The sequence below is a fragment of the Aythya marila genome, assembly GCF_965140915.1.
Source record: "Aythya marila genome assembly, chromosome: 3".
NCBI lineage: Eukaryota > Metazoa > Chordata > Aves > Anseriformes > Anatidae > Aythya > Aythya marila.
In genome coordinates, this window is record NC_139044.1 from 84,517,143 (window position 1) to 84,543,166 (window position 26,024).

A 26,024-nucleotide genomic window follows, 5' to 3' on the forward strand; every position below is an offset into this window, starting at 1 on the left:
GTTTGTGAAGGACTGGGTGAAATCAGGGCAGGATGGCATATATAGACAATATAGAATTGCCATTGTATATGGTTTTCTTGAAACACTTCTTATAGTAGAACCATCATCTTCTGTAAGAATAGGATCAAGCTCCTAATGGGTATTTTCTTGATTAAAACAAAGCAAACAGCAAAGAAAATTGTGACAGTGTGACAACCTGAAGTGAAATACAGCTTTGCTGGAAAAAAAAAAATAGAAAGAAAAAAATGTAAAGATGCAGTGCGTTTCAGTGCATAGAAACTTTTCATACTGACTGTCAAAATGCAAAGGAGGTTATTTATGTCCTTCAACAGAAAAATGACGCACTCATCCATGGACAGATTCTCCTATCCCCATCTGTAAGAGCAAAACTTCTCGTGTACAGAGTTGAAATTCCCCTGAAGTTATTAAATGCATGTTTACCAGTAATGGATTTTCTCCCCTCTGGTACAAAATAACTGCACAGAGGAGTATTCTCCCAAACAGATGAAGTAGGAAGGATGGGGGCTCAGGGGCTGCGGCTTGCTTAAGCAGCACTACAGTGAGGAGTTGTCTGCTTTTTCTGTTGTTCTTTATGAAGGCTCTGAGATGATTGTAGAGATCATTACTACCTAGAGAGATGTTATAGCTTGGAAACGAGAGGTGAATCTAGTTTGCTATTTCAAGTTGTTACTTTACAATTTTCTACTGTTCCATTGTAATGTGGAAACTGTGCAATACAATGAAAGGTCAAAAAAATGATGCTCAAGGGCAATAACCTTCCCAAATTTGTCCCTTTGGTTCCTTTTTTTGTTTGTGTAATTTGCAAGATCTGATCAGACATGCTGTGGTAAAGTTATTTGCTTTGCACACTATGCTAAGGAGATTACCCAAGGATGTCACGTATAACTGTCAAGGAATTGAACCATAAAATAAAAACCTAGTTCCACTGAGAAGCGTGTAATAAATGAGAGAAATGATTAAGAGTCAGCAGTGCTAACTTATCTGATGACCTGAGTTTCCTCTGAAGTAGAGAACAGTAGTACTTAGGGACTAAGGAAGTTCTAGGGACCAATATATTACTGTTAGTGTGATTGATATTTTCCTGGCACACTTGTCCTAAGAAATTTCTGGCTGGTTCAGCTTTTTCAAGCAAACCATAAATTCCAACACAGAGAATTTCAGACATTCAAGGAGAAAGGACAGCAGATCAGACTCTGTCAGGACACCGCCAGCCTCTGAAGGCATCACACCTCAGCATGTCACCACATTGCCCCACTCACCCACCACACTGCCCCCTGGTATTTCCACTCCTCTTCTCTTCAAGGGAAGGTACAGAGCTTTTAGTTCTTACTCCTCCTGCTGAGTTCAAGACAGGACAAGCTTTCCCTCATAAATTGGGGCTTATGAATTGTGTTTTAGCTGCTCATTATCAAGTGACTACAATCCATTTACTGGAAATATCCTAGGCTTGCAAATACTTTCCATGTCAAGCAATAATTAATGGCTATTTTCGCAGAATACACGTGTATCTGTGTCACCTGGGTGATAATTTGTATTTTATGCATTTTTCCTCTCTCATTTGTCATACTAATAGAAATAAATGGAAGGACTGGTTATAAATCATGCAAAGCTTGTGGATAAAATATCAACAGATTTTGGCAATCAACTCTGGCTTTCAAGGCCAGAGATGATCACAGAACTGTCTTACTTTCATTGGTCAGGTGCAGGAGACAGTGAAAAATAATCCATTGGGCTATGGCTTTGGGGCCAACAGTTTCAGCTTTTCAGAAAGAAAAAGCTAAGCACCTTGATTGTGCCAACTCATTTATTCCAGTAACATGTGATGCTAAAAAGTTTCTGGTACCTGCTATAAGAATAGGAGGAGTTGTGGCTAAAAGCACGTGGATGGGGAAGGGAGGCAATTACAAATGAAATTTAAATTTTCTTTCCCCCCTCTCTCTCTTTTAATTCAAGGTCCTGCTCTGTATAACATATACCTCCACATTCGAGCTGAATGGGAGCTCAGTGTTGAAGATTGCTGAGGTAAGTGCCTCTGTCATACCATTGTTGGTGTCACGTAGTGTTTCCCCGCTAGCTGTTGTGTGTCTTCCATGTGCATCCTGAAACTGAAGTAGTCCATATCATAATTGCCATCTTAGGGACCGATATTACCTTATGTCTAGTATGAAGAAATAGCTGGAAAATGGACAGAGCTGATGGGCTTGCATGAGAAGGCACGCTTTTGGAAACTGACTGACAGTTGTATACTACAGCATTGCATGTTCAGTATTCCTCATATTTATTTTGATTTGCATTTTGCAATAGAAAAAAAATTCTTGAGTTCTTTATAGCAGCACTGTGCTGATTGCTCACCTGGTGCAACTCTAAAACTACTGAATCTTCATCAAGAGAGGTGCATAGACTACAAAGTGCTTTGTCAGCACAAGTGCCGCAGTGTGCCTCGTTAGCCTTGTGTTTGTCTTTTTCCTAATGCTTCCAGGTAAAGGATTTATTACAACTCTATATATATGGTATTGTCCTGGTGGTACTAGTCATTCTTCTCCTTTTTTTTTTTTTTCTTCATTAGTTTTTAGTCCAAATTAAGTTATAAAGTAGCTTTGGTTGTAGAAAAACAAATGTACAGATCTATTAAGTGAGTATTTCTACATGGGTAATATTTTTAGTGCAGTGTGTAGCAAGGCACTGGACTGTTTATTCAGGTTAGAGAGAACGCACTTAATCTCCTGCACAGCACACATATATGCAGAATGTGTTCTAAAATTATATTGTTAATGTGGTATAGGGGAGAGCTGATGCCCATGGAGCAATGTAAGGGTTATATACATCATGTCCTTGTGGTCTTCATGTACCATTTCCTTACTTCCAACATATTTGTTAACTGTTCTTTTTTTTAAAAAAAAAGGCCTGTCAGTCCCTAGCATTGCCATACTTCAGCCTGGACTATGGCTAGGGGCCCCTTATTCTTTAAAACGCTTCTTTGGAAACTCCAAGTGAAATTCATATATATAAACTCTTAGAGCTGTGTTCCTTCTCTTTTTTTTTTTTTTTTTTTTTTTTTTGAGGGGGGAGGAAGGGAATTCTTTAATTTAAAAAGGAAAATAAAATTCTAATGTACAACTGGATGAACTGGTATATAGAGCCAGCTACAACTTCTTAAGTTTTACTAAACCATCTTTTCATTAATGCACCACAGCAAAAAAAAAATAAAAATAAATAAAAAAATACAGATAGTTTCCCCTCCTGCAGTGTTTCTCAGCAAACTTTCTAACATGCAGAGCAAAAACTGATGAATTCAGCTTAACACATCTCTGTTGTAGGTAAAGAGCTCTAGGTTAGACAAAATACATGCTGGGAAGAACATTTAATGGCTCTTAAACCTTTCAGATTTCAGCCTTTAAGAGTAGTGCCTGAGACTAGGGGAAAATGATCCATCAGTCATGCTCCATGTGCTATAAGCTGTATCAAAAAACATATTTTCTGTTCTCTCTGTAAATTTGAATAACAATAGGCCTGCTATTCATTTAAAGCATCCTGAAAATATTTTTTCATAGATTGGAATTAAACCCTGCTGTTGTTGGTAGTTGCACTTCACTTCCCAGAAGGCTAGCCTGGCTCTTAAAACCCCTTGCTAGTATAATGGTATAACTTAGCACAATGGTAGTTTTTTTTTCTTTTGAAATGCGCAAGATCCCTGATGGGGGCTGATGAGATCTGCCACTAAAACAAACAGAACTTTTATTTCCTTCAGGGAATTAGAATAAACTGTAATGCAGTCATGTGTTTGTCTTCCGTGTGTTCAGAGGTACAGCTGTTTTCCCCTCACTCCTTGAGAAAATGCTGTCTCAGTGAATGCCTAGCTCTTTCTAATTAGCAAATCCCACCAAGCACCTATATGCTTCCTCAGGTTCCTCCCAGCCAGGTTTTAGGTAAGTCACAGGCTTTAGCAGTTGGACTCAATACTGCTTTCTATCTGAATTCTGCAGGGTGTAGGCAGTAGGAAACAGAAAATGATTTCAGAGTTCAGCATTTGCTTAACCTCAGTATTTATTGTTCTGACTCGCTGTAATGGAAAAGTGGCCGAAAGGAGCTCTATGCTCCGGTGCCCCGGCTGTTTGGCATTTCTTTCCAAGTCTCTTGCTTCTCCTCGCCTGCCCTCTGTAGCAAAGTGGGAGCCACTGCAGAATTGGAAAGGTGCTGCCTGTACGTGGAACTCCCTCTGGGGACTCCCTGTGACAAGCAAGTCTCAATTCATGTATACAAAACATTGGCACCTCAAATCCTACTGAATACTATCAGTCGCAAATTAATGAAGCAACAAGAAGAGTACTATGCAATGTGGCTTAAGTATTAACAGTACTGAAAACAGACTAGATCTTGCTGTGTGCAACTTCTCATGCTTGCCTGGATTCCTGCAAGAAAGTTTAGTCATGTTCTGACTGTTGTTTGTTTTTATGTGTGTATTTGTTGCTCCCATCTACCATTTGTAAGTTTGCTGTGTTTGACTCCGTTGTCTCATTGGCTAACCCCTCTGTGTTTTGCTTGTAGTTATGCTTTGCATGCCATAGAGCTGGAAGTCCCCGAATGCATGAAATGATCAAAATGTCCATTGCATACCTCCTTGGGGCCCTGAGCTCTCGAATTTTTACTGGTGCTTCTTCATCAATGGCTTTTCAAAAGGTACCTTGCCCAGCTGTTACAGAGGCCTTCTGTAAGATCAGAGCTCAGTTGGACAGTACTGTTGCTCATCAGCAGGCATGGGGAGGGGAGGGAAGAAGAAGATACCAACCATGCTCTTTCCAGAAAGTCAGCCTATCACTGAGGATGGTATTTCATCAATTAATTCAGGAACTCCAGAAAAAGAGTTAGAGCACCAGAGAATAATCGTGCCGCTGTTGCCAGCAGCTCAGCAGCACTGTGTGGTTTGGCCTCTGCAAAGGGCTGTATGCGGCTTCAGGACTTTTTGTCCACTGGAGTTTGGGAGATAACTGAAAACAGTTGGTCCAGGTAGTAGGAAAGCCCTTCAAAGGCTTTCAGATGTAAGTACACACGCTTTAGTAAATAATACTGCATACATATATGTGTGTGCATATATGCTGCAGTATTTACTAATTAATAATAGAAAAATGTGGCAAGTAGGTATATGACAATAGCAACAACTTTTAGGAGTTGGAGGATATTTATCTTACAGATACAGCCTTGCAGAGTGGTAGTAACAAATAGGTATCAAGAAACGAACAATCAAACTATGTTTTAAAGAATTATTTAAAGAATTGTTTACAGTACAGTGCAAGTGCCAAACTCACTTGGTTTTGACAGAAGAGGAAGATTTTCCAGTTCTGCCTTACCATTCCTGCAGCTTGTGAGACTTACTGACTGATGATCTGCATGCTGCTTCTTGATGCTTTTTACTCAGTTATCCATATTGCTGAAAACTTTCTGTGTGCTACTAAAGAGTCATATGGAATAATAAGGAATAATAGGGAAGGCTGACTATCTGCGTGCAAGAGACCTTGGTATCTTCTTAAAAAGTGTGTTACTGGTAAGTTATAGTTCATATCTATGTATTGCTGTCTTGTTTCCTCATCAGGTGTGCATTGAGACATATGTATCTAGCTGTCACCAGCGGAGCATAAACACCGCTGTGCGGGCAACCCTCAGCCAAATGTTGAGTGACTTGACTTTACAGTTACGACAAAAGCAAGAAAATATGGTGAGCCTTCTGGCATGAACAAATGGTTCCACCTCCATGACTGCGTACATTTTTGTTTCTCAGAATGCAGTGTATTGTACTGGCTTATTGCGCCTTATGGATTTTATTTGAAACTTCCACAACTAAGCCTGTTTGAAAGCTTTTCTGGTCTCTGACTCGGCACCTGCATCAGAGCAGACTATCAGAAACGCAAGTCTCGCATTGTCAGCCCCGCTTGGCTGATCTTTGTTGTCCTTCCATTAAGCAAAAGAGGCTTTGTCCTGATGTCAGACTACCTTGGCCTTTTTCCTTACCATTTTTTAATGTTGTTTGCTTGATTTCCTAAGGTTTGTTGAATTTTTTTTTGCCAGAATATTTTTCATGATAAATATTTACATAATTCAAACCAATTTTCAATTGTTGAAAGGGTAATGGAGTTTTATATTGTTATTTATTATTATTATTATTATTATTATTGAAGATAATTCAAAGGAATACTTTGCCTGGTTGTTACCCAAAAGTTCCATTTATTGGGTTATTAAAATCCATGAGAGCTGTTTGAATGAAATCCCAGCACATCATCAGGAAAACTGTAAAAGTTCTAAGTATATGAAACAGCATCAGCTTCTTATATTTGTTCATGCTTCTTTGTGTATAATCAAAAAAGTATTATTTGTAAGGGCCACTTCTGTTTCATAGCATCATAGAGTATCCTGACTTAGAAAGGACACAAAATGATCAAGTCCAACTCCTGGCACCACACAGGGTTTTATAGTTTGTGTTTATTAGGAAACTTTAAGGACTGTATTTGTTCAGATTATTTTCCTTACACCAGTTTTGGCTAAAGGTGACCACTTCTGTTTTACATTGTTAGACTAGACTATTTTTATCCTAATGAGCACCTGCAGAATGGAATTCATAGGTTTACTTAAACTTATCCTTTCTCTATGCTAAGCAGGTTCATTTTACTAGACAAAACGTTTAGAAAAAAATAAAATGGTAGTTTTGAAATTTTTGTTTGGGTTTGAAATTTTGTTAGTTCTGTTCTTAACTGCAGAGTAATTGAAAGTATGTGATAGCTGCATTTAGTTCCCTGCAATTTGTTTTTGATGTTTGAGAGAAGAATTTGGCTTGAACCTTTTGTACATTGATAGAGGAGTCCTGTACCACAGCTGAACCAAATGATGTAAGAGGTTGTTTCTATTTCCAGGTTGCCATTAATCGTGTTGGCACTGTAGTGTCAGTGATAAAGGTGTGATAAACACTCCAATACTTAAATTACTTTAATTTCTAAGTACTGTGTGAAATCTAGACTGTACTTTCCTGTCAGTTGTTTTCAGTGGGACCTACATGCCTGCTTACTGCTGTGTTCTCCTAGGTATAGTAAATCCGTTAAGGGCTTAGAGGTCCTAGTTTAGCTAAATGAGATGTGAGTTTCTTAAATCTAAATGACTGTTTAAACAGATCTTTAGGTACTTTTGAAAACATTATGCAAAAGCTTCACTTAAAATTTAAATAAAGAAAAAAACAAGTAGAAGACATGGGTTTGTTAAGAAAGCTCTGCTGTTAAGACAGCACTGTTTTTACAGGGCTTTTCCTAATACGTGCACTAATTATATGACATTTTTCTTTCCTCAACAGACAATTGAAAATAATGACACCCTGCAGAAATTCAAGAGTCAAGGTATCTACCACTTTTTTAGTGATTCCTTCCAATCCAGCTTTTTTAATGTTCACTTTACTTTCATCAGCACGCTGCTGTTGGTATCACAGAAATTTCATCTTAAGGATTTCTTACCTTCTCCATAGCTTCATGTTGTGTGTTTTACCTGGGATAAGAACTGAGACAGCCATGTTAGCTCCTGATGTTTCCAATTGTGTCTTCACTTAAACCATGTTAACATCACTGTACTCAATATAGTAATAAATGATTGCTTCAAGGCACTAACTTCCATAATTAAGGTGTTTCAGTGCTCTGGAGGAAGATTTATTAAGTGGATTCCTAAACTGAAGCAGATTCTTAGAGTAGGATGTAGAATCTGGAAATGACTGTGTTACTGTATTTCAGGCTAGAGATAGGGTTTTGGTAATGGCAGCTTCTGAAAGCTCATCACTAGCAAAAGTGGGTTCACACTTGCCAAACAATTATTTTATAACAGATTTTTTTCTTTTACTCCCATTCTGGTTTAACATCCGCCATCTTCATTGGTTGTTTAAAATATTCTCTGCTTTTCATCTTCTCTGAGGGATTTCTGCGGGAGAACTTGTGTGGATGGAGGCTAAAATCTTAGAAGTACACAACTATCCTCTGTGTAGACACAAACTGTGTAGAGAGATGCAGATATTTTTAGCTGCCTCACAGAAGTACTGGAGCAAGTCCTTTTTTATTATTGTTTTTTTTTTTTTTTAATTGATTTTTTATTATTTATGATTGCTTATTTTATTATCTTAACTAGATTTCAGCTAACCTTCTGTAAATGCATGTAAGTGATCAATGCTCTCTCTGGATTTAAGACTACTGGTTTCTCATTGTACAGAGATCATTTTCCGATCTTGGACTTTTCCTACTGTATCTCATCTAAGTTTTCACAGTCCTGCTCATTATTTAGAAGCTCCGACCAACTTTGAAAGTCCGTGCAGTGAATTGAGGTTGCAGTCTAGCTACGCATATGTAATGCATGATTTTTGTCCTTTTTGGAGGTACTTCAGCTGAGTCTCTTTGTGATGATGTTGTATCTGTCCTCACTGTGCTCTGTGAGAAGCTCCAGGCTGTCATAAAGTGAGTTCTTTCAGTTTATAATTTGAATTTGTTACTTGGAGAGTTTCACTGATACGTGTGATTATCCTGTTGTAGTTCTGGGATTACGGAGCAAAGCTGTGATTAAATGAAGTGTTTGTTAGAAGAAGTATTGTTCATCATGCATTAATTTAATCCTCACTTGAGATGAGATACTAATTTGCTTTCTTTGTGCTTTAAAGAGCCTCCAGTAAATCTAATCTCTAAGTAACTTCCATGCAATAGTGAAATGCTTGTCAAAGGAGAAGTTTTCTTTTCTGGCTTGCTGGGTGTCATGAAAACAGTCATTGTAGAGAGAACAATTACAAGAGACGTGGAAAAACATAATAGCAGTTATTAATATGCAGAATGAATTAACATGTCCTTCTCGGAAAGGCAGCATTTATCAGATTGAAATAATTTGCATTACTAAAAGCATTCTTTATGTTTGGAAATTTCATACGCTCTACCTAAAAATGCATGAGTCTAACTTTAAAATGTGATTATTATGTGCAGGAATAGGATGTTACATTGCATTAAAATACTAGAGTCTCTTGTTGGTAAATACTTACTGATGCATTAAGAATTACTTCCTGTGGCATTCTAGCATTGCTTGACTAATTGTCTGTTAAGAAATGAGCCAAAAAAGAAAGCCTTAAGTAATATAGGAGAGAGAAAAACAACCAAAAGCAATGCAACCATACAAAAATTATTTAAATAATATAAATATAGCAAACTAGATTTATTTATTTTTTTCAAATTTAAGGGGAGAAACAAATTCATACTTGACAGCATTGTTATCATGTCAGTAAAATAAAACTAACTTGCTGCTCCTGCCAGGTGCAAAGAATATTATCTGAATGCTAGTGAAAAAAGTGATCTTAAACTATTTTACATTTAGCATCATGCTGTCTCCTTGGTTGGACCACCAGGCTCTGTATGTCTCTGAAAGCAGCCTGTGAGGAACGCAGGGAAGGGAGAAAAGTAAAGAATAAGCATATGTTGATGCATCCTTTTATATTATTTTTTTTTACCCTTTTCAGGAGAATTTTGGCTTAGGAGCTACGAGAGCTGAAGTCTGTACAAACATCTTTGTGTACTATTCTTCTCTAGACTTTTCTCCCATAAGCATATCTAATTACAGCATGATTTGAAAGGGACAAGTGCCTTACTTAGCACTATTTAATTGGTATCAGCATTTGGGAAAGCGAAAGAGTGTTTCTGAATCTTCCAAAGGAACTTTTTTTAAAGTTGTGTGCATAGTTACAGGGCAATAAAATGACACCTTCAAAAGTGTGTATCTAAAAATAGCAGACAGCAAAAACAGCTGAAAGATTCATTCTTTGTATCAAACTGTAATTTTGCCTATGTGTGAAGCTGTAAACATCTATCATCTGCTAAGTATGGTCCACCAAATGATAATAACTTTGAATTACCATGAAATAACAAAACTAAACTGACTGACAGGATATGTCAAAATCACAAGAAGTCTTAAAAAGTTACCTGCAATCCCCCCTCCTTGTAAAACTGTGCTAAATTGGAACTGATTCAGACATGTTATTGTTAAAGCACAGTATGAAATTTATAGGACTTACAAAAACTCACTCATCCATGATTTACTTCATGCTCGTACCTAGACTGTTAGCATCTCTATGAGCAAAGTATAGTGAAGAATTCTGACCAAATCTGAGGGAAATAAATTTAATGAGGCTTGTTAAAGAACGAACTTCATGAATGAAAAGCCTTTATTTCTTTCAAGGCCAATTTTGGTACCCCCTTCAAAAGACCTTGCTGGCAGCAGCTAATACTCCTTTCTAACCTCCAGGTCAGTGAAGTGAGGTTTTGGTACAATATCCAGCCTGTTCTAGTTTCTTAGTCTGAAGATTATTTTAATTCTCTCTTCTAAATTTCAAGCTTATTAAAATTTTATTTTGTGGGAGGCACAGTATGAGTGATGAGAAATTGTTCAGGGAGCTGAAATTTGTCGCAGGACCACTGGTGATGCCGGTGACTCTGGAATTTGTGGCAGCAGTGATGTAAATCTATTAGCTACACTGAGTTTTGCAGGAGTACACTACTAATTTCTTAGCACAACATTTCGGTGGTAAGAGGGATCAAAGCAATCAGGAATGTAGGATGCCCTGTGCATGCTCATTCAAGTATCAATTGAAAGATGTTGATAATATGCATTAAGACATATTGTAAAAAAAGCTGTCAGGAAAGAAGGCAATTGTAACTGAAATATATGCATGTGTGCAGATACGTATGGACTGTTGTGAAGAAAAGGCTATCACCTCACGAAGAGATACCAGCCATCAGTTTTAAGCCCTCCATAGCACAGAGTTAGAAATCTAGCTTCAACTTCAGGATTCATTATTTTTGATATGGAATGTGAAATGTATGCTGTTCTGCTTGGATGAAAATTCACTGAGGTGAACAGAAGGTGTTGAGACAGACAGTGACAGAAAGCAGACTTTTCTCATTCCTTAATTTCATTTAAGATAAATTCATTCTTTACAGCTTTCTTTACCTACTGTCATATGTTATAAAATGCATTCCTCCAGCTCTCGTCTTGGACCAAAAAAGCATGGAGACAAGCATTTCTTTTTAGAAATGGAAATCAGAACGTGAGTGCAATTGGCATGGGAAGCTACCTTCATATGGCAGACCTCAGCTTTGTTTGTCTCCTGAATCCTGCAGCTAATTCTGAGAATAGGTACAACTACATCGTACATTACAATCACATTGATTTCAAATGACCACAGGTTCTTTCACACTCTTCCTCTTGAGGCTGTGTTTGATTTATAGAGTAACTGACAAGTCCCTCAAAGGTAGCCATGTGAACATGTAACTTTATGCCCATAGACATTGACTTGTGACCAATGTGGTTGTCATCAAGAAAACAGAAAAAATAACTGGAAGAGAGCAGCCTAAATGCCTTTCAAATTACCTGAAGAAGCTGTCTGATATTCCAACATCTTCTGGTTGTCTCCTTTTCCTCTGTTTAAAGGTTCCTTCTACCTCAAGTTTACAGATTGAATGTGAAAAATTATTGTGAATTTTCTCATCTTCTGTCACACAGATTTCTTGTTCTTCACTCTGAAATTTGATGATTGAAATCCATTTTCTTTGTAGTATGTACAAAAAGTAGTAGATTGCTGCATGCGATCAATACAAAATAAATGGGGTGATAAAGGTGATCACACCATTGTAAGTCCATAGGAAGAAGCAAAATAAATCACTGCTATAAACTGTGGTACAATTTTCAAGTGAACTAATGTAGTTACTTTAAATGAAATAATCTTTGTTTCAATGCAACATGAATGGCATATTTTCTCTTTGCCAGTGACAATCGGCAGCTTCAGCTTCTTTATTTGGAGTGCATCCTCTCCATGTTAAATAGCTCTTCTCCAAGCATGCACCAGCATAAAGGATTCACAGATCTCATATGGTGAGTCGATCTGAAGAGTAATACAAATACTCAGTTTATAAGTATAAAAGGGCCTTTCCCCAACACCACCCGTACAAATGAACCTGTAGTAAATCACCAGATGTGAGCAGAGCTCTCTGTTGACCTACTATCAGTTCATTTTGTGCCTCATACAAGATTTTGTAGGACCTCAAGGTCAGCTAGCACATTAAATCCTGTAGTGAACTGTCACTGTCATGAAGTCTGACATATTCACACAGAACAGAAAATCTCATATACTTTCTGCAAGAGTTTGGAGCTGTGTGGCATTAAACACACAGTTTTTCTGCTTAGTAGAATAAGGTGCTGTAGAGATCCTGGTCCAGTGTGGTAATACAGGAAGGTAAGCAGAATCACTGTCAGATGCTGTGTTGGAGAACAAAAATATTTATGACCTGTATTGTATAAGGGCCCAGGTTAAATGGTCTTTATGGTACTTCCACTTTATCAAGAAATCCTCTTTAGTATGCTTCCCCAGAAAGACTCGATGTCTTTAATGTTTACTTCTACCTGTAGATTGTTTGATGCCATCACCTCAGAGTGACTGAAGTAATCCTTGTCTTTTTATTTGCAACAGTGCTTTTTATAGCGTATAGATAATTAAGTCATAACAATAAAGCCATAATGTAAAGCCCATATCAAGTCTATGTCCATCTTCTGATCTTGCAGGTGATTGTGTATGGGACTGCTAATGACAGACGTGTTTCTTGCACTTCTACCCTGTTATTTTGAAACTGAATTGTAAGGCTCTGGCCCAATTTTAAAGATGCAATGTATAGGAGCACTTAGAGCATGCCTTGCTGTCCCAGAAAAAAAAAAAAAAAAAAAAAAAAGATTTTCTTACTGTGACTTCAGGAGGCCAAGCTGTTTTAGCAAGCACTTTAAGAGAAGCAATGAAAGTTCCAGGCAACATGAAAGTCTTGGGAAATTAGATGTATATACCTATGAAGATGTGTCTCTTTTTATGGTGAAGCATTACGTGTCATTGAGTGCTTGTTGTAGGCGCTAACTTTTGAGACGTGTGGGGGAAAATTGAGTTTGGGATTGCATTCTCATACAGCACTTGGATTTTTAAATTAGGGCACCAAAGTAAAATGACAAGTGCATGAGGGCAAAGCTGAAATAACAGCTGAGCTAAGTGCTGAGTTGATTTTGGCTCAGATTCCACTGTGTTGGTGAGGAGAAGTGATCTGCTGGTGTGGAATCACTTGAGTGTTTTGCAGAAAGACAGTTTAAGGAAGGGTGGTGTGGTTAGTGGCACGTGAGGAGTTACAGTGCACACTTTGAGTTTCTGTAGGGGGCTTTAATTATGTTGTAAAAAGCCATCAAAACAGAGGCTCGCAACTAAGGGTGCTTACTAAAATACTTGCATGTTCAGGTCAGTTATGGAACATCAGGCCTTCTAGTTAACAGAGATTGTGTTTCATTTGGTCAGTTGTTTTTTTTTTAAGTTCCCAATTGGACAGAAGAAAATACACCTGGCAGCAGAAAACTAGTGTTCCTACCTTGAGGTAGGTTGCAGCCAATTAAAGAGGCAGGTCCTTGTCCTGTGAAGGACAGCATGGTGCTGTTAATGACCTTACAAAATTGGTATCGTGTTTATAAAGCACCCAAAAGTATTTCCATACATACTAGTATGCTGATGCTTGGGAGATTAAAAGAGCCTGGCACAGTTTGTTATTCAATCTAACCACTGCTGTTGACTGATCATTAAAACAAGAGTGTGTATCTCATTTAACTGTGGGTTATTTTCAGTCTGTTCCTGCGAGGTTTTTTTACAGTTACCATCTGCTGCTTTTTCTCTTTTTCTCAGGAAGCAACTGTGTCCAGCCTTAGTAGTAATCCTGGGAAATCCGATCCACGACAAAACCATCACCTCTGCCCACAGCAGCATCTGTCTTGAGGCAGATTCGCCTTCCTCAGGGGTCTCTGATCACGGCCGGGGTTCAGGCTGTTCATCCACGGCACCTGCCCTTAGCGGACCTGTTGCACGGACCATCTACTACATTGCAGCCGAGCTGGTTCGGCTGGTGGGGTCGGTGGAATCCATGAAGCCCGTGCTGCAGTCTCTGTATCACCGCATGCTGCTTTACCCACCACCTCAGCACCGAGTAGAAGCCATCAAAATCATGAAAGAGGTAGGATAACTGCAGGTGCAAATCCAGACAAATAAAGCAAAACGTTTGTTTTATGGTAAATGTTGGTGAGATGCACATACCCGTCCGTTCCATTCTTTAGCACTAGGGATGTTGAAGTTGCCCTTTCTGAGCACAGCTCGTACGTCAAAGCCACTCTGACAAACATTTTTAGTTTTACAAATCATAATAGCTATGTTTGTCTCCATAATGCAAGCTGCTATAGCAACTCTGTTCATGCTGTGGTACTGCATGGAGGAGGCCTTTATCACTGAGTCATGACTGCTCTTTTGGATGAGATACAGTGTAGTGATCCTCTTCTCAACTTCTTTGGCGTCTTTCCCCACTCTCTGCTCCCTCTAGAAGGAGACATCCTCACAGTATAGTATGCTAGACATTAAGTTAAGCATATGCTTTAATTGTGTCAGGTTTTTGAAATGCTGTTTCCTTGAGCTGTATTACAATATCTGGAATGTCTCCAGTGGCCATGCCAAGAACAGTCCTTTCTGGCCTGTCACCCAGTATCTGTGACAACATGTGTGAGACCTCTCTGAGCAGCAGCTGAAATCCTGGGCTTTTCCATTTCACGTGAGCAGCCTTTTTCTCATGTTGTGGAATGCAAAGCAGCTTACATAATTTGATGAACAGCAGTCTTCTTTAGGTTTTTGCTCTAGCTGTACATGGATAGGCTGCTCTGCATCTGAAGATCTCACCTGACACCACACTGGGTTGCTGTCTGAACTCACAGTCATTGCTGGCAGTTGCTTTCCTCTAATTTTAAACAATAGCAACGTGACAATCTGCATTACATTTTCAGGAAGTTTTAGGAAAATATTAGCTAATGTTTTTTCTCTGCAGGATATGTTGTCTCTTTCTGCTCATTAATGTGCTCTCTCCCTGTATGTCCTGGTTGGCATTAACAGGACTTGCCACCCAGCAGGTTGAATCAGAAGGAAACGACTACCATTTTGTAACTGGGTGACTGAAGAGCAAGGCTCTCTTCAGTATACAATATAAAATAATGCAAGATACTTGCTCTGTATTTTGGCATAGAGATTGTCTTGTGTGCAGTTCAGCTGAAGCATATTCAGTCAAAAATGTAAAGCACTGGAGAACATTTTGTGTGTGATTCATGTTGCATATGCTGTTTTTCTCTGTCTGTATTTCTCCTTTTAAAAAGAGGAAGGATACCTTTAATATATAGAACATTAGTGTGCTGTTTTCCTTCGCTGAGAGAATTTACAGTACTGCTACCTCAGGTTCCAGGACTTGACAGAATTATGACTCATTATATTTAAAAGATGCTTAAATCACCTTCTAGTAACTTCTGCTTTATTTCCTTTCAGATACTTGGCAGTCCTCGGAGGCTTTGTGATTTGGCAGGGCCCTGCTCTTCTGAGTCAGAATCCAGGAAGAGGTCTATTTCTAAAAGGAAGTCCCATCTGGATCTTCTCAAGCTGTATGCCTGGTTTCCTCTTTTAGCCTCTTCTCTCTTAAACGTGTGCACACATGATGGTTGTTAAACAGTTGTACCTTCTGAAGCATATCCAAAAATTAGTCAGGGTTAAATAAGCTGTGAAAATATGAGACGAGCAAAAGCTTTCTCTGGTTTAAAGTGAGTCTGGGCCTGTTTGTAAAGCCATAGGTAACCACCTTGGGGAGTTTACCAGAATACCCTGTAATAAATTGTTTAATAGCTGGAAACTCTAGGTTTCGGGTAGTAACCTTTCAATGAAGTAATCATGCTTATTTGGAAGTACTAAGGTCAAAAAATTTGATCCAAATTTAAATGTCAAATTGGGCAAAAAGCATTCTCAGTCCTTATAAAGAATGTATCTTGTCAATAAGATAATTTTCAAGACTCATGTGACTTTATATTTAATTTCAATTGGGTGTTTTTGTTTTTCTAGTGTAAGGGCTTGTCTGTAAGGGAAAATATGCTGTGCATACAAATGTACAGTAACTATTTCTTTGGTTGTCAGTCCCTTTACAGAATGGCCATGTCCACCTGGGAGATGTAATTATTTGTGTAATACTAGTTGTCTTTCTCAAAAGTAGTCTTACAGGATGATTTTTTTTTTCCTTGTCTGTGGAGGGATGGTGTTGGATGACTGCAATGAGCTCACTAAATAGGCTGCATCTCTTAGAAAAGCTCTCTGTTTTAATTGTAGTATCATGGATGGGATGACAGAAGCATGCATCAAGGGTGGTATTGAAGCATGTTATGCTTCAGTGTCATGTGTATTTGCCCTGCTCGGAGCATTGGATGAGCTAAGCCAAGGCAGAGGTCTTAGTGAGGAGCAGGTCCATTTGCTCCTACGGCGCCAAGAAGAACTGAAGGATGGGACCGAGACAAGCAGGGACTCCATGGAGATCAACGATGCTGACTTTCGGTGGCAGAGGCGCATCCTGTCCTCAGAAAATCCTGCCTGGGAATCAGGAAATGAGAAGAGTCCTGATATTAGCATTAGTGTTACCACAGACACTGGTCAGACCACTTTGGAAGGGGATATGGGACAGACAACTCCAGAGGATAATCCAGAAAGTCAAAAAAACTCGCTGTCATCTCCAGCTGCACATGAAAGCAAAGAGATTCATTACAGAGAACCAGAGGCAGAAACCATTGACCAGCCAGATGTCGTTCAGAGAAGCCACACCATAGTCTATCCAGATATAACTAACTTCTTATCAGTGGACTGCAAGACCCGGTCCTATGGATCCAGATACAGTGAAAGTAACTTCAGTGTTGACGACCAAGATCTTTCTAGGACTGAGTTTGATTCATGCGATCAGTACTCCATGGCAGCAGAGAAGGACTCTGGCCGGTCAGATGTTTCGGACATAGGCTCTGACAATTGCTCCCTGGCCGATGAGGAGCAGACACCACGGGACTGTCCAGGTCAGAAGTCCTTACGTAGTGCTGCTCTCTCTCTGAAATTGCTGAAAAACCAGGAAGCAGACCAGCACAGTGCACGGCTGTTCATCCAGTCACTTGAAGCTCTTCTTCCTCGGCTTATAGCTCTCCCCAGCATAGAGGAAGTAGATGGAGCACTGCAGAGCTTCTCTTCAACTTTCTGCTCAGGTTTGCAAGCAAATATTTACTGTCTAACCAATATGCACACTGTTACAGCACTGTACACAGATTCTCTTGTGGGAGTTCATCTTCAGAGAACATATTCAGAATCATGTGGTTTGTGCTCTACAAAGCACATTCGTCTACAATAGCACATTTCATTTAGGGCGAAGCAAATTGAATATGCAGATGATGATTCAAAGGGAGATCAATCCACTCTTAGAAGACTTTGGATTATGTCCTCAGTGGATAGAAAAATCAATTTTTCTGTAGTGAGATACCTCTTCACGGGTTTGTGAAGATCTTTTGACAAAACTTGCATGTGCTGTCATTAGGGAGAGGTTGGGGTTGCCCCTTGGCATGAAAACTGGGGAATGGGGAGGACCAACACCCATTTTGAAAGGGGTTCAAGGAGCTTAATATATTACTTCATTACTGTTAGTAAACCCAAGCCGTGCAAAGAAGATGATAAGAATCCCACAACAGTAAGCTGTTGAAAGAATAAGAGAAGAGGAGCAGCTCCTGTTTTTCTCTTATTTTATGCCGCTATCTATGTCAGAAATCTGAAGCTCAAAGCCCAGTCCCAGTGAAAAATAGTTAAAGATCTTACCTTTCAAGATATGAAATAATTGCTCTTCTTTCAGGGTTAGATTCTTTGGGATCTTAACTTGGTCAATCAAACAAAAAAGGGCTATGCAAAGGCAAGTTTGTCATGTTGATAGTATATTTGAGATGCGTACAAATATACATATTTTCAGAAAGGTTTCTTTTTCCTGACAGTGGCCAAGGTGGAAATGTTCATTAAAATATATTTCTCTGTTTCTTAATTCACAACTGCCTTTTCCATCACTCCTCTCCTAATCATTGCTTCATTCATTTGTGCTCTCACACACATTACTGATACAGAGTCAGAAGGGATGCCTTCCATCATCATACAGCATAATTTAGATACGAAGCTGGGTGAATGTGTTGATAAAACCACACAAAGATGATATTCCTGATATTCCATTTAAATGCTGCCCAAATAAGCCCTTCCCTAAGTCAGGAAGATAGTAAATGAAATTTGTAAGAAACACAGTAGCCTTTTTATATCACAGAAAGGAGGTATCTTAAAAGGGACATTAATATTAACTACATTCTTAATTGAGGTGTTCAGAAGCATCCTTCCTGTCACAAAGAATTTATTTTTCCTGTAAAATAGTGAGGTTTTAGCAAAAGATGAGGACTAGAACTCTTGCTCTAACTTTTGTTTGCCTGATAGCAAAAAACTTATTTTCTCTTAACCTTTTGTCTGTCAAATCCCTTTAGAAGATTTTAAAGTGTTGGAAGAGGTAGACCTGACAGATTGCCAGTTCTTAAGGCTAAATGCATCTTCAGTTATCATTCAGTATGACTAATACAGTGCCAAAGATATAAGGATATTACTTAATTTCTGCATTAAGTCCATAATTCCTGGTTTCTCTCTTAAAAAGATACCGTCATGGACTTAGACCATTGAGTTGAGGAAAGCCCTTTGCATTCCTAAGAAAGGCAGCCACGTGGCTAACCCTGTATTTAAAAATGTGCACCACATTTCTAGTCTGACTTGGTGAAGTAATGGACAAAATACCACTCAGCAAGGAATCACGGACAAATACAATAACAAGTTACTGCTGTTTTTACAGCTATGTGATGTATCTTAGTGTTTTCCCTCTGTAAGAGGGATACTTCTGAACTCTCACAAAGAGAGTCTGTGCAGTTCATGTTTCAGACAGAAACCTGGCATGAGACCCAGTCCAGCTGAAAACAGCCCGTTTAAGCAGAAGTTCATCAGTACTCTCACAGGGAGTATTTACTCCAGGGCTTCCTCATTAGCACCAGAAATTCAATACACAAATTAGGTGATGAATATAAAAAAAAATGGTCCTACTACTTTTATGGACAATGTCTTTTCATGTATAATTCCTGAAGAATGCATTAGGAAGTATGAGTAGCAGTTAAAATCCAAGTTGAGAATAAGAGACAGGTGCAGTTCTGGGACCATACAGGACAGAAAGAAGTATTTTTATGTTTCTGAGTCTTTACCCAGCTGCTTTGATTCGTTCATCAGTTTTTCTTATGTTGGAGGGGGAAATATGTTAGTACGCAATTTAGCAGTCTTTCCTACAAGCTAGGTGCTTAAACAGTGTTGCAATGTTGTATTTTCATAGGTCTGAAACACAGTGAAAGGAGGTAGGAATTTGAGGCATTGGCACAGGAACATAAGCATGGAAAAAAAGTGAAGCTAAAGAGAGTTAAAAGTAAGATTTGCAAGTCAGTTGGTTAAAAGCCATTTTCAGCTGGTTATGATCTTCCCTTAGAAAGCGCCTCCTTACTTGTTGCTAGATAAAACCAATGCTAAAAAAAATTCCTTCGTGACACTGGAATGCGATGTCTATCTAAAAGTACTGAAATATCTGAAAATTCTTAATATTGTGTTGACTTGCACAAAATATTATTTGCATTTTATGTGGACCCCCTTTGACCTTGCCAATGTAAATGAGCTGTCTCCTTTAAGATAGCGTGCTAACTTCACTGTTTGCTCTGGCTGGCAGATTTTTATAATTAAACTTGATGATCAGTATTATCTTAATTCAGACTCAACTACTGCCACGAATTGCAGTATCAAGGAATTACTTCTAACAATTGTGTGCCATTGTGTTAATAGGCATAGCAAAAATTTTAGCATCTTGTTTCAGTACTGATTCAACAGCTTTTAGTGGCAAGGTTTTTATGTTAAGCATTAGTGCAAGTTTACCCATCAGCTGATCCTCTCCCTTTGTGAGCTGAGCTTCTGTCAAATGTAACTGGTTGTTCTCCAGTATTTCAGAGGGAGATAGGGGTCTGATTTTTTACAAACACTTCTGGGTGCTCAAAGACATACCTTATTGGTACTAGCCACTTTTATGTGCAACTGTACACAGGTGGGCTTTTTTAAGCAATTGTCCCATGTTTTCTTATATATACCTCTCTACTTTGAATTATTATTTTTTATTTTTTTTTACTGTAGCTGATTGTAGTCCCTGAGGTACTTATTTAAGAGACATCAAACATCAAAACAGCATAGTTTAGCTACATCTATATCATGTTCCTCCACCCAGTAACATGTTAAAAAGCATCTTTAACTTGAGTGGTGGGGTCACCGCAGCTACTCACAGGCCTCCTTTGAAGCACCAGGTCATGATTTTGGGACTAGGCAAAGATTCTCCGTTAACATTCACCACAAGAAACCTACCGCAAACGCACGGAGGTCCGTGTGGATGTAGTGTGTGGCCAGCCCTCTCACCCCTCTTCCACAAAGGTTGCTCCCTTGAAAGAGTTGTTCATTTTTTGGACCCACCCTGGAACAGTTACTCTCTCTCTAAATCCAACCTCAAACAGTTATTCACCTTATCCACGCCCCCAAAGTGACGTCAGTGGAAAGTCCGAGAAGGCAGCAGCACAGAGCTTTCAAACCCTCACGAGGCAAGAAAAACATTTGCTTCTTTTCTGTGTGTGGATTATTTTTTATTTATTTTTTTCTTACTGTTAATGGTTTGTTGTATTTTGTCTAAGAACAGGCATGAGCTTTGTGGTGGGAGGAGTATGTTCACAGAAAACCACTTCAGCAGCTACCAAATGACACAGCTTTGCTTCATCATGTAACTAACCTTGAAAGCTGTTTTTTTGTTTTTGTTGTTTTTGTTTCATTTCAAATGTTCCTGTAGGAGAAAGCTCACTCCTTAATTTTCCCTAATTGATGTTATATGAATGGATTTCACAGTTGTTGTGAAAACCATGAAATATTGTGGTTCCTGGGGGGAGGGAGTCAAATATTTCTGGATTTTTCATGTCTCAAATGACAGATCGCAGAGATTTGATTAAGTATCTCTCATACTCCATGTATTTTTTTCTACCAGTAGGTCAGCTAACTCCAAGGAAAATGTATGTGCTGCCCATTCCACCTGGGAAGGAGGCACTGAACCACTGGGCCTGGTTGTAGGGGCGTAGTTTCATACAAATAGTGTTTTCAGGAGTACTGAGTGCTTTCAGACGATGGCTTTTGGGTCTGACAAAGCTGCAAGTGCTCAGCTGTCTAGAAAGCAGGTCTTGTATGAACTAAGCAGGGCTTGGAGTTGTAACAAGTCCCGGCCAGCTTGACCCTAAATATTTGTCCACGTACCTCTAGGCCATGGAAAGGATGATGATTACAGCCTGGTCCTGCAAGGTACTGAGCACTCCAGTCCCCATCCAACAACTCATGTATCTGGTACCGATTTGCTGGGAAGTTAAAGGAGCTTTGTCCCTCATTAGCACCATTTGGTGCCATGTATGCTCAGTTTCCTATAAGTACACAGGCTTTGCCTCTTTCCCTTCCCAGCTCACCTTTCTGGTTAGGGTTATAGATATATCCTGCCCTTTGCTTTGTACCTGGCAGTCATCCTGATGACTACTCACATCTTTCAAATTAAGCTTGTTGCTGCTTTGCTGGACTGTGACTGGAGTGTTCAATTTCCCTTGCAGCACTGCATTCTAGATGGACTATTTAGTTTTCCACTCCCTACTCTAGTTCATTTAATAGAGTCACTTCTACTGATGATTCATTAACTATTCTAGCAATCTGTCGCTGCTGAAATGCTAGGGTTAGTTTCTGATGTTTTTTTTTTCCAGGCAAATTCTCTGTTAAATGTGAGAGTTCACATGGTGTTTTTGTTAGGTATGATGCACTCACCAGGATTTGAGGGAAACCCAAATTTCAGCTTCCAGACTCTGATGAATGCAGACAGCCTCTACATGGTCTCACATTATACTCTGCTGCTGAACCTAAAATTGGCCAACTCGGATTACTACAGGAAGAAGCCTGCCCAAGCCCCTGTGTTGCTGGTGAGTTATGGAATACAGGAAAACTGTTTTGAAAAAAACGTTTTGTTTCCTTTCACATAAAGCAGCCCACACATAAATGTTCTTCATGCTGCTTGCTAAGTGGAGAAATAATAATTGCAAATGAAGCATTCTCCACGCTACTTATGAATCTTGCATGATAAATGTCATGCCTCTGAATTACACAGCTTCTCTGAAATTCAGGGGGAATGAATGCTGCTTACTGATGATCATTACAGTAACAGTCATTTTGATGGATACTGCATCTGCAAAACAAATCTTCATTACCAATGTGTAATGGAGCAAGTATTGTTAGTGCACACTGTCAAGGGACAAACGTTAATCTTGCAACTCCGTTTGAGCATAATGACAAATTTATTGCTTAATACTAGCTTTGTGTTTACATAGATGAAGACATGAGAAGTTTGAGTGAGATAATTAGGTTTTAGTCATATAACCGGTAATTTTTGTGACACCTGGGATTCCTCAGGTTTTGTTGTTGTTTTGTTTTAAATTGTTTTAGAGGCTACAGGCATTCTAAAACTTGAATCTGTGCTTCTCAACTAAGCTGTTGAAGGTGAGTCATTCCAGTTTTCCTAGAAATAAAAAAATAATAATCCAAAACCAAGGAACAAACATAAATGGAACAAGCCAAAACATTCTGTCAAAAAGTACCATTCCTGCTGAATTTCCCACATAAGATATTTTCTAGGAAGTACTAAAAACAACTGGTTATGACCATCATCGTCAGTTCTGGTATGCTTTTCAGCAGCTGCAAGAGCAAATCAGTAACTCAGAACTTCCTTTAGGGGCAGCCGTTGTGATCCTCGGTTTATTCTTATTTTTCTATAACTGCATTTTTACTCCTGCATTATGTTATGCACAGGAATGGATCTAGTGCCTGAAGCTCATGCTATAGGACTTACTGTTGTCTTACATCTGGCTTTTATGGTTGTCTGCAGAAAGAGTTCATGAAGCAGGTCCAGTCCAGCGGAGTGTTGATGGTGTTTTCCCAGGCCTGGGTTGAAGAGCTGTACCACCAGGTACTAGAAAGGAACATGCTGGGGGAAGCTGGATACTGGGGAAGCCCTGAAGAGCACAGCCTTCCACTTATCACCATGCTGACTGGTCAGTACTATATTTTGATATCAGGGAATAACTTCCAAACGTGTGTCTAAAGCTACAATAGCACACTGCTTCACTACATTGCATACATAACAGTGTGTAATCATTCAATGTGTGGTGTTTCGCTGAAGTACAAGTAAAGAAAGAATCAGACTCAGCTGCAGCAGATACTAAGTGCATGTTCTGAATCAGGCAGAAAGCTTTTGGAGCCTGGGTTTAAAAACAAACAAAACCGCTGAAATTTAGTAGTAGTCTTGATTCTCTGTGGCCAGTGGCATCCAAAGCTGAACAGACTGGAATGTCCTGTTGTCTTGACTTGTACAATACCATCTGTGTGATGGCAGTGTCCCAAAGTCACAGTAATTATCAGGATCCAAATGAGCAGAACCCCCTCTTTATTGCCTGCAGAGGAGTGTTTGCTAATTGAGATGAATAATCAAGATACAGCCAAAAAAATGGTTCTGTTATTTTCTCAGAAAGGTGGCTGCCTGATACTTCAAGAGGTACAGATAGACTTCAGGCATTTTTTTCAGGAAGAAATATGCTTCTTTACATACTTTTGGATCCAGTAACCTACTATTACTCCTAAAAACCTATCTGTAAAATAATACAAACTTTGCTTACCTTTAGAAAATAACATACTGTTGTGTTTTGTTTTGTGTTTTTTTTTTTTGTTTTTTTTTTTTTTTTTTTAAATAACTAAAAGTATAATGGAGACAGGAAGGGTAGATTTGTTCACTGAACCAAAGTTATTTTAATTCTTTCAGCTTCAACTATGGTAGGCTTGGTACCTGTTAATGACAAGCAATAAGGCTGCTGTTTTCTTGATGTCGTAGCGAAGCCATTTCAGTATGCCTGTGGTGCAATACAAATAGAAGTAGTGGAGTCTGATCCTGGAAGCCTTCCAAAGATTGGGCTCCCCTTGGTTCAGATTTGTGCTATGCCAGAGGTATGCCAAATGGCAGTAGTAAGAAGCTGAAGACCCGCAGCACCTCTAACAAGTGCTGAAAAACAACCCTTAGCTTCATTTGAGGAGAGAAATTAAATGGGATCTGCTGAAAGGCAGCAAGATGTCTATGATACTGTACTGATATAAAATGCACTGTTTGAATGTATGTATGGTATGATTATGATGAGGTAATTAAAACATTGTATGCAGGGAGAACACTGGCTTCATTAACAAAGAGCAACGCCATCAAAGAACAATGCTCTGAGAGGTTTTTGCTTATCATTTTGAGCTCAGAGTTGCCTTTAAATATTGAGTTGAGTGATAAATAGTCAGCTGGAAAGCTGAAGAAAACACTTCAGAACAATAATAGGTGTGAATTGTGTGGTGAAGAGAGAGAAGGGAATTTCTAGAAAGCAAATCAATGTGATGTCCCTAATATTAAATTCTTTGTTACAAAGATAATCTTGTTGTGTTGGAGAAAGGGTTGTGTTTCTTTTGAGATTGAACCCACGTAAATCTACTAAAAATCCCGTTTAGGCCATAGGATCCCAGTGTGTCTAGGAACACACAGTAACAGGATTTAGCAAGACTTGAAATGAAATACTCAGAAATACAGAGATTTAAGGGTGCAGGAGGCTCTAAACTGTAAGAAATACCATGAAATCTTTACTAAGAGTTCTGTTGACTGTGTAACTTCTGTTGAGTGGGTTATTTCCCTTCTCCAAGAAAAGGTTGGTTATCCTGGGCAAAGCATAAGGTGCCACAGCTTATGTTTATAGCAAGGCTTCACAAGGCTGCCAGAAAAAAGGAACTAAAAGACATACCTGAGAAATCAGGAGCACTAGAACCTACTTGAACAAGGAACCAGTAAGAGATGCTTTCTCTATGTCGTCTGTGTGTTGCGTGTTGCATAGTAATCTGTGTGTTTTTTTTAATGTTCTGGCAGACATCGATGGCTTGGGAAGCAGTGCAATTGGTGGCCAATTGATGGCATCTGCTTCAGCACAATCTCCTCTTTCCCAAAACCGGAAGACAGATGATTCTGTTGTTGCAGGTATTGAGCCTGTACTGTAAGTACAAGTGTATCTGCCGACAATGCGTTGTTTTATACCATAAACTTATAAAAATTGGGTTTTAAAGGGACAATTTAAGGGTTGAGGGAAGTATGTTAGTACATCCTACATGTGAATCAGATAGACAGTCCAGTATGCATAGAATAATTACGACTTCTTTTTTTTTTTTTTTAACCACCAATGCTATTAAGTCATTTTCCAGTAGTAGTAGTAATGCATTTCTCACTCCAGGAGTTGCTTTTGCCCGATACCTCTTAATCGGCTGTTGGAAGAACATGATTGACACCTTGTCCACACCGCTAACTGGTCGCATGGCAGGCAGCTCCAAAGGGCTGGCATTCATCTTGGGAGCAGAAGGAGCCAAGGAGCAGAACCAAAAGGAGAAGGACTCTATCTGTGTGAGCCTGGATGGACTGAGGAGGGCAGCCCGGCTGAGCTGTGCTCTAGGTACTGCTGTATGTGGGTTGTCATGGCAGGCTTATAAACTAGGATAACTTTGAATTGATTTGGGAGAGAGAAAAGCAGCATCCTGTTGTGGTTTAGGATGATTGAGGAACCTGGACTGTAGAACTCCCCTTGGAGCCCCTCTGACCTACAGTATAAACAAGTGCATCCATCTTTCCCTTGACACAAACTGTTGCTCAGATTGCATGGGGATGGGGAGGAAATGCTGGTTCAACATTGTGTTGTTGCTTTACAGGTGTTGCTGCTAACTGTGCATCTGCTCTTGCCCAAATGGCTGCTGCCTCCTGTGTCCAAGAAGAGAAAGAGGAGAAAGAAATCCAAGAGCCCAGTGATGCTATAGCTCAAGGTAACAATGTGATTAAGTGATTCAC

The 26,024-nt window shown here is 39.2% G+C and overlaps 1 protein-coding gene across 6 annotated transcripts in view; it reads left to right on the plus strand.

Moving 5' to 3' along the window:
* Window positions 1–26,024, plus strand: part of ARFGEF3 (ARFGEF family member 3) — an 88,558-nt gene that overhangs the window by 31,114 nt on the left and 31,420 nt on the right. For 3 of the 6 annotated variants that reach the window (XM_082758372.1, XM_082758373.1, XM_082758374.1), the window contains exons 5-17: window positions 1,975–2,043; window positions 4,567–4,698; window positions 7,352–7,394; window positions 8,411–8,489; window positions 11,833–11,937; window positions 13,769–14,093; window positions 15,437–15,549; window positions 16,262–17,172; window positions 21,878–22,044; window positions 23,004–23,169; window positions 25,062–25,169; window positions 25,420–25,635; window positions 25,889–25,999. In XM_082758372.1, the coding sequence (XP_082614498.1) occupies window positions 1,975–2,043; window positions 4,567–4,698; window positions 7,352–7,394; window positions 8,411–8,489; window positions 11,833–11,937; window positions 13,769–14,093; window positions 15,437–15,549; window positions 16,262–17,172; window positions 21,878–22,044; window positions 23,004–23,169; window positions 25,062–25,169; window positions 25,420–25,635; window positions 25,889–25,999 (2,545 nt within the window). Of the gene's footprint in view, window positions 1–1,974; window positions 2,044–4,566; window positions 4,699–5,608; window positions 5,732–7,351; window positions 7,395–8,410; window positions 8,490–10,245; window positions 10,312–11,832; window positions 11,938–13,768; window positions 14,094–15,436; window positions 15,550–16,261; window positions 17,173–21,877; window positions 22,045–23,003; window positions 23,170–25,061; window positions 25,170–25,419; window positions 25,636–25,888; window positions 26,000–26,024 lie in introns of those variants that run through there. The other 3 variants (XM_082758376.1, XM_082758377.1, XM_082758375.1) reach the window with 3 other exon arrangements.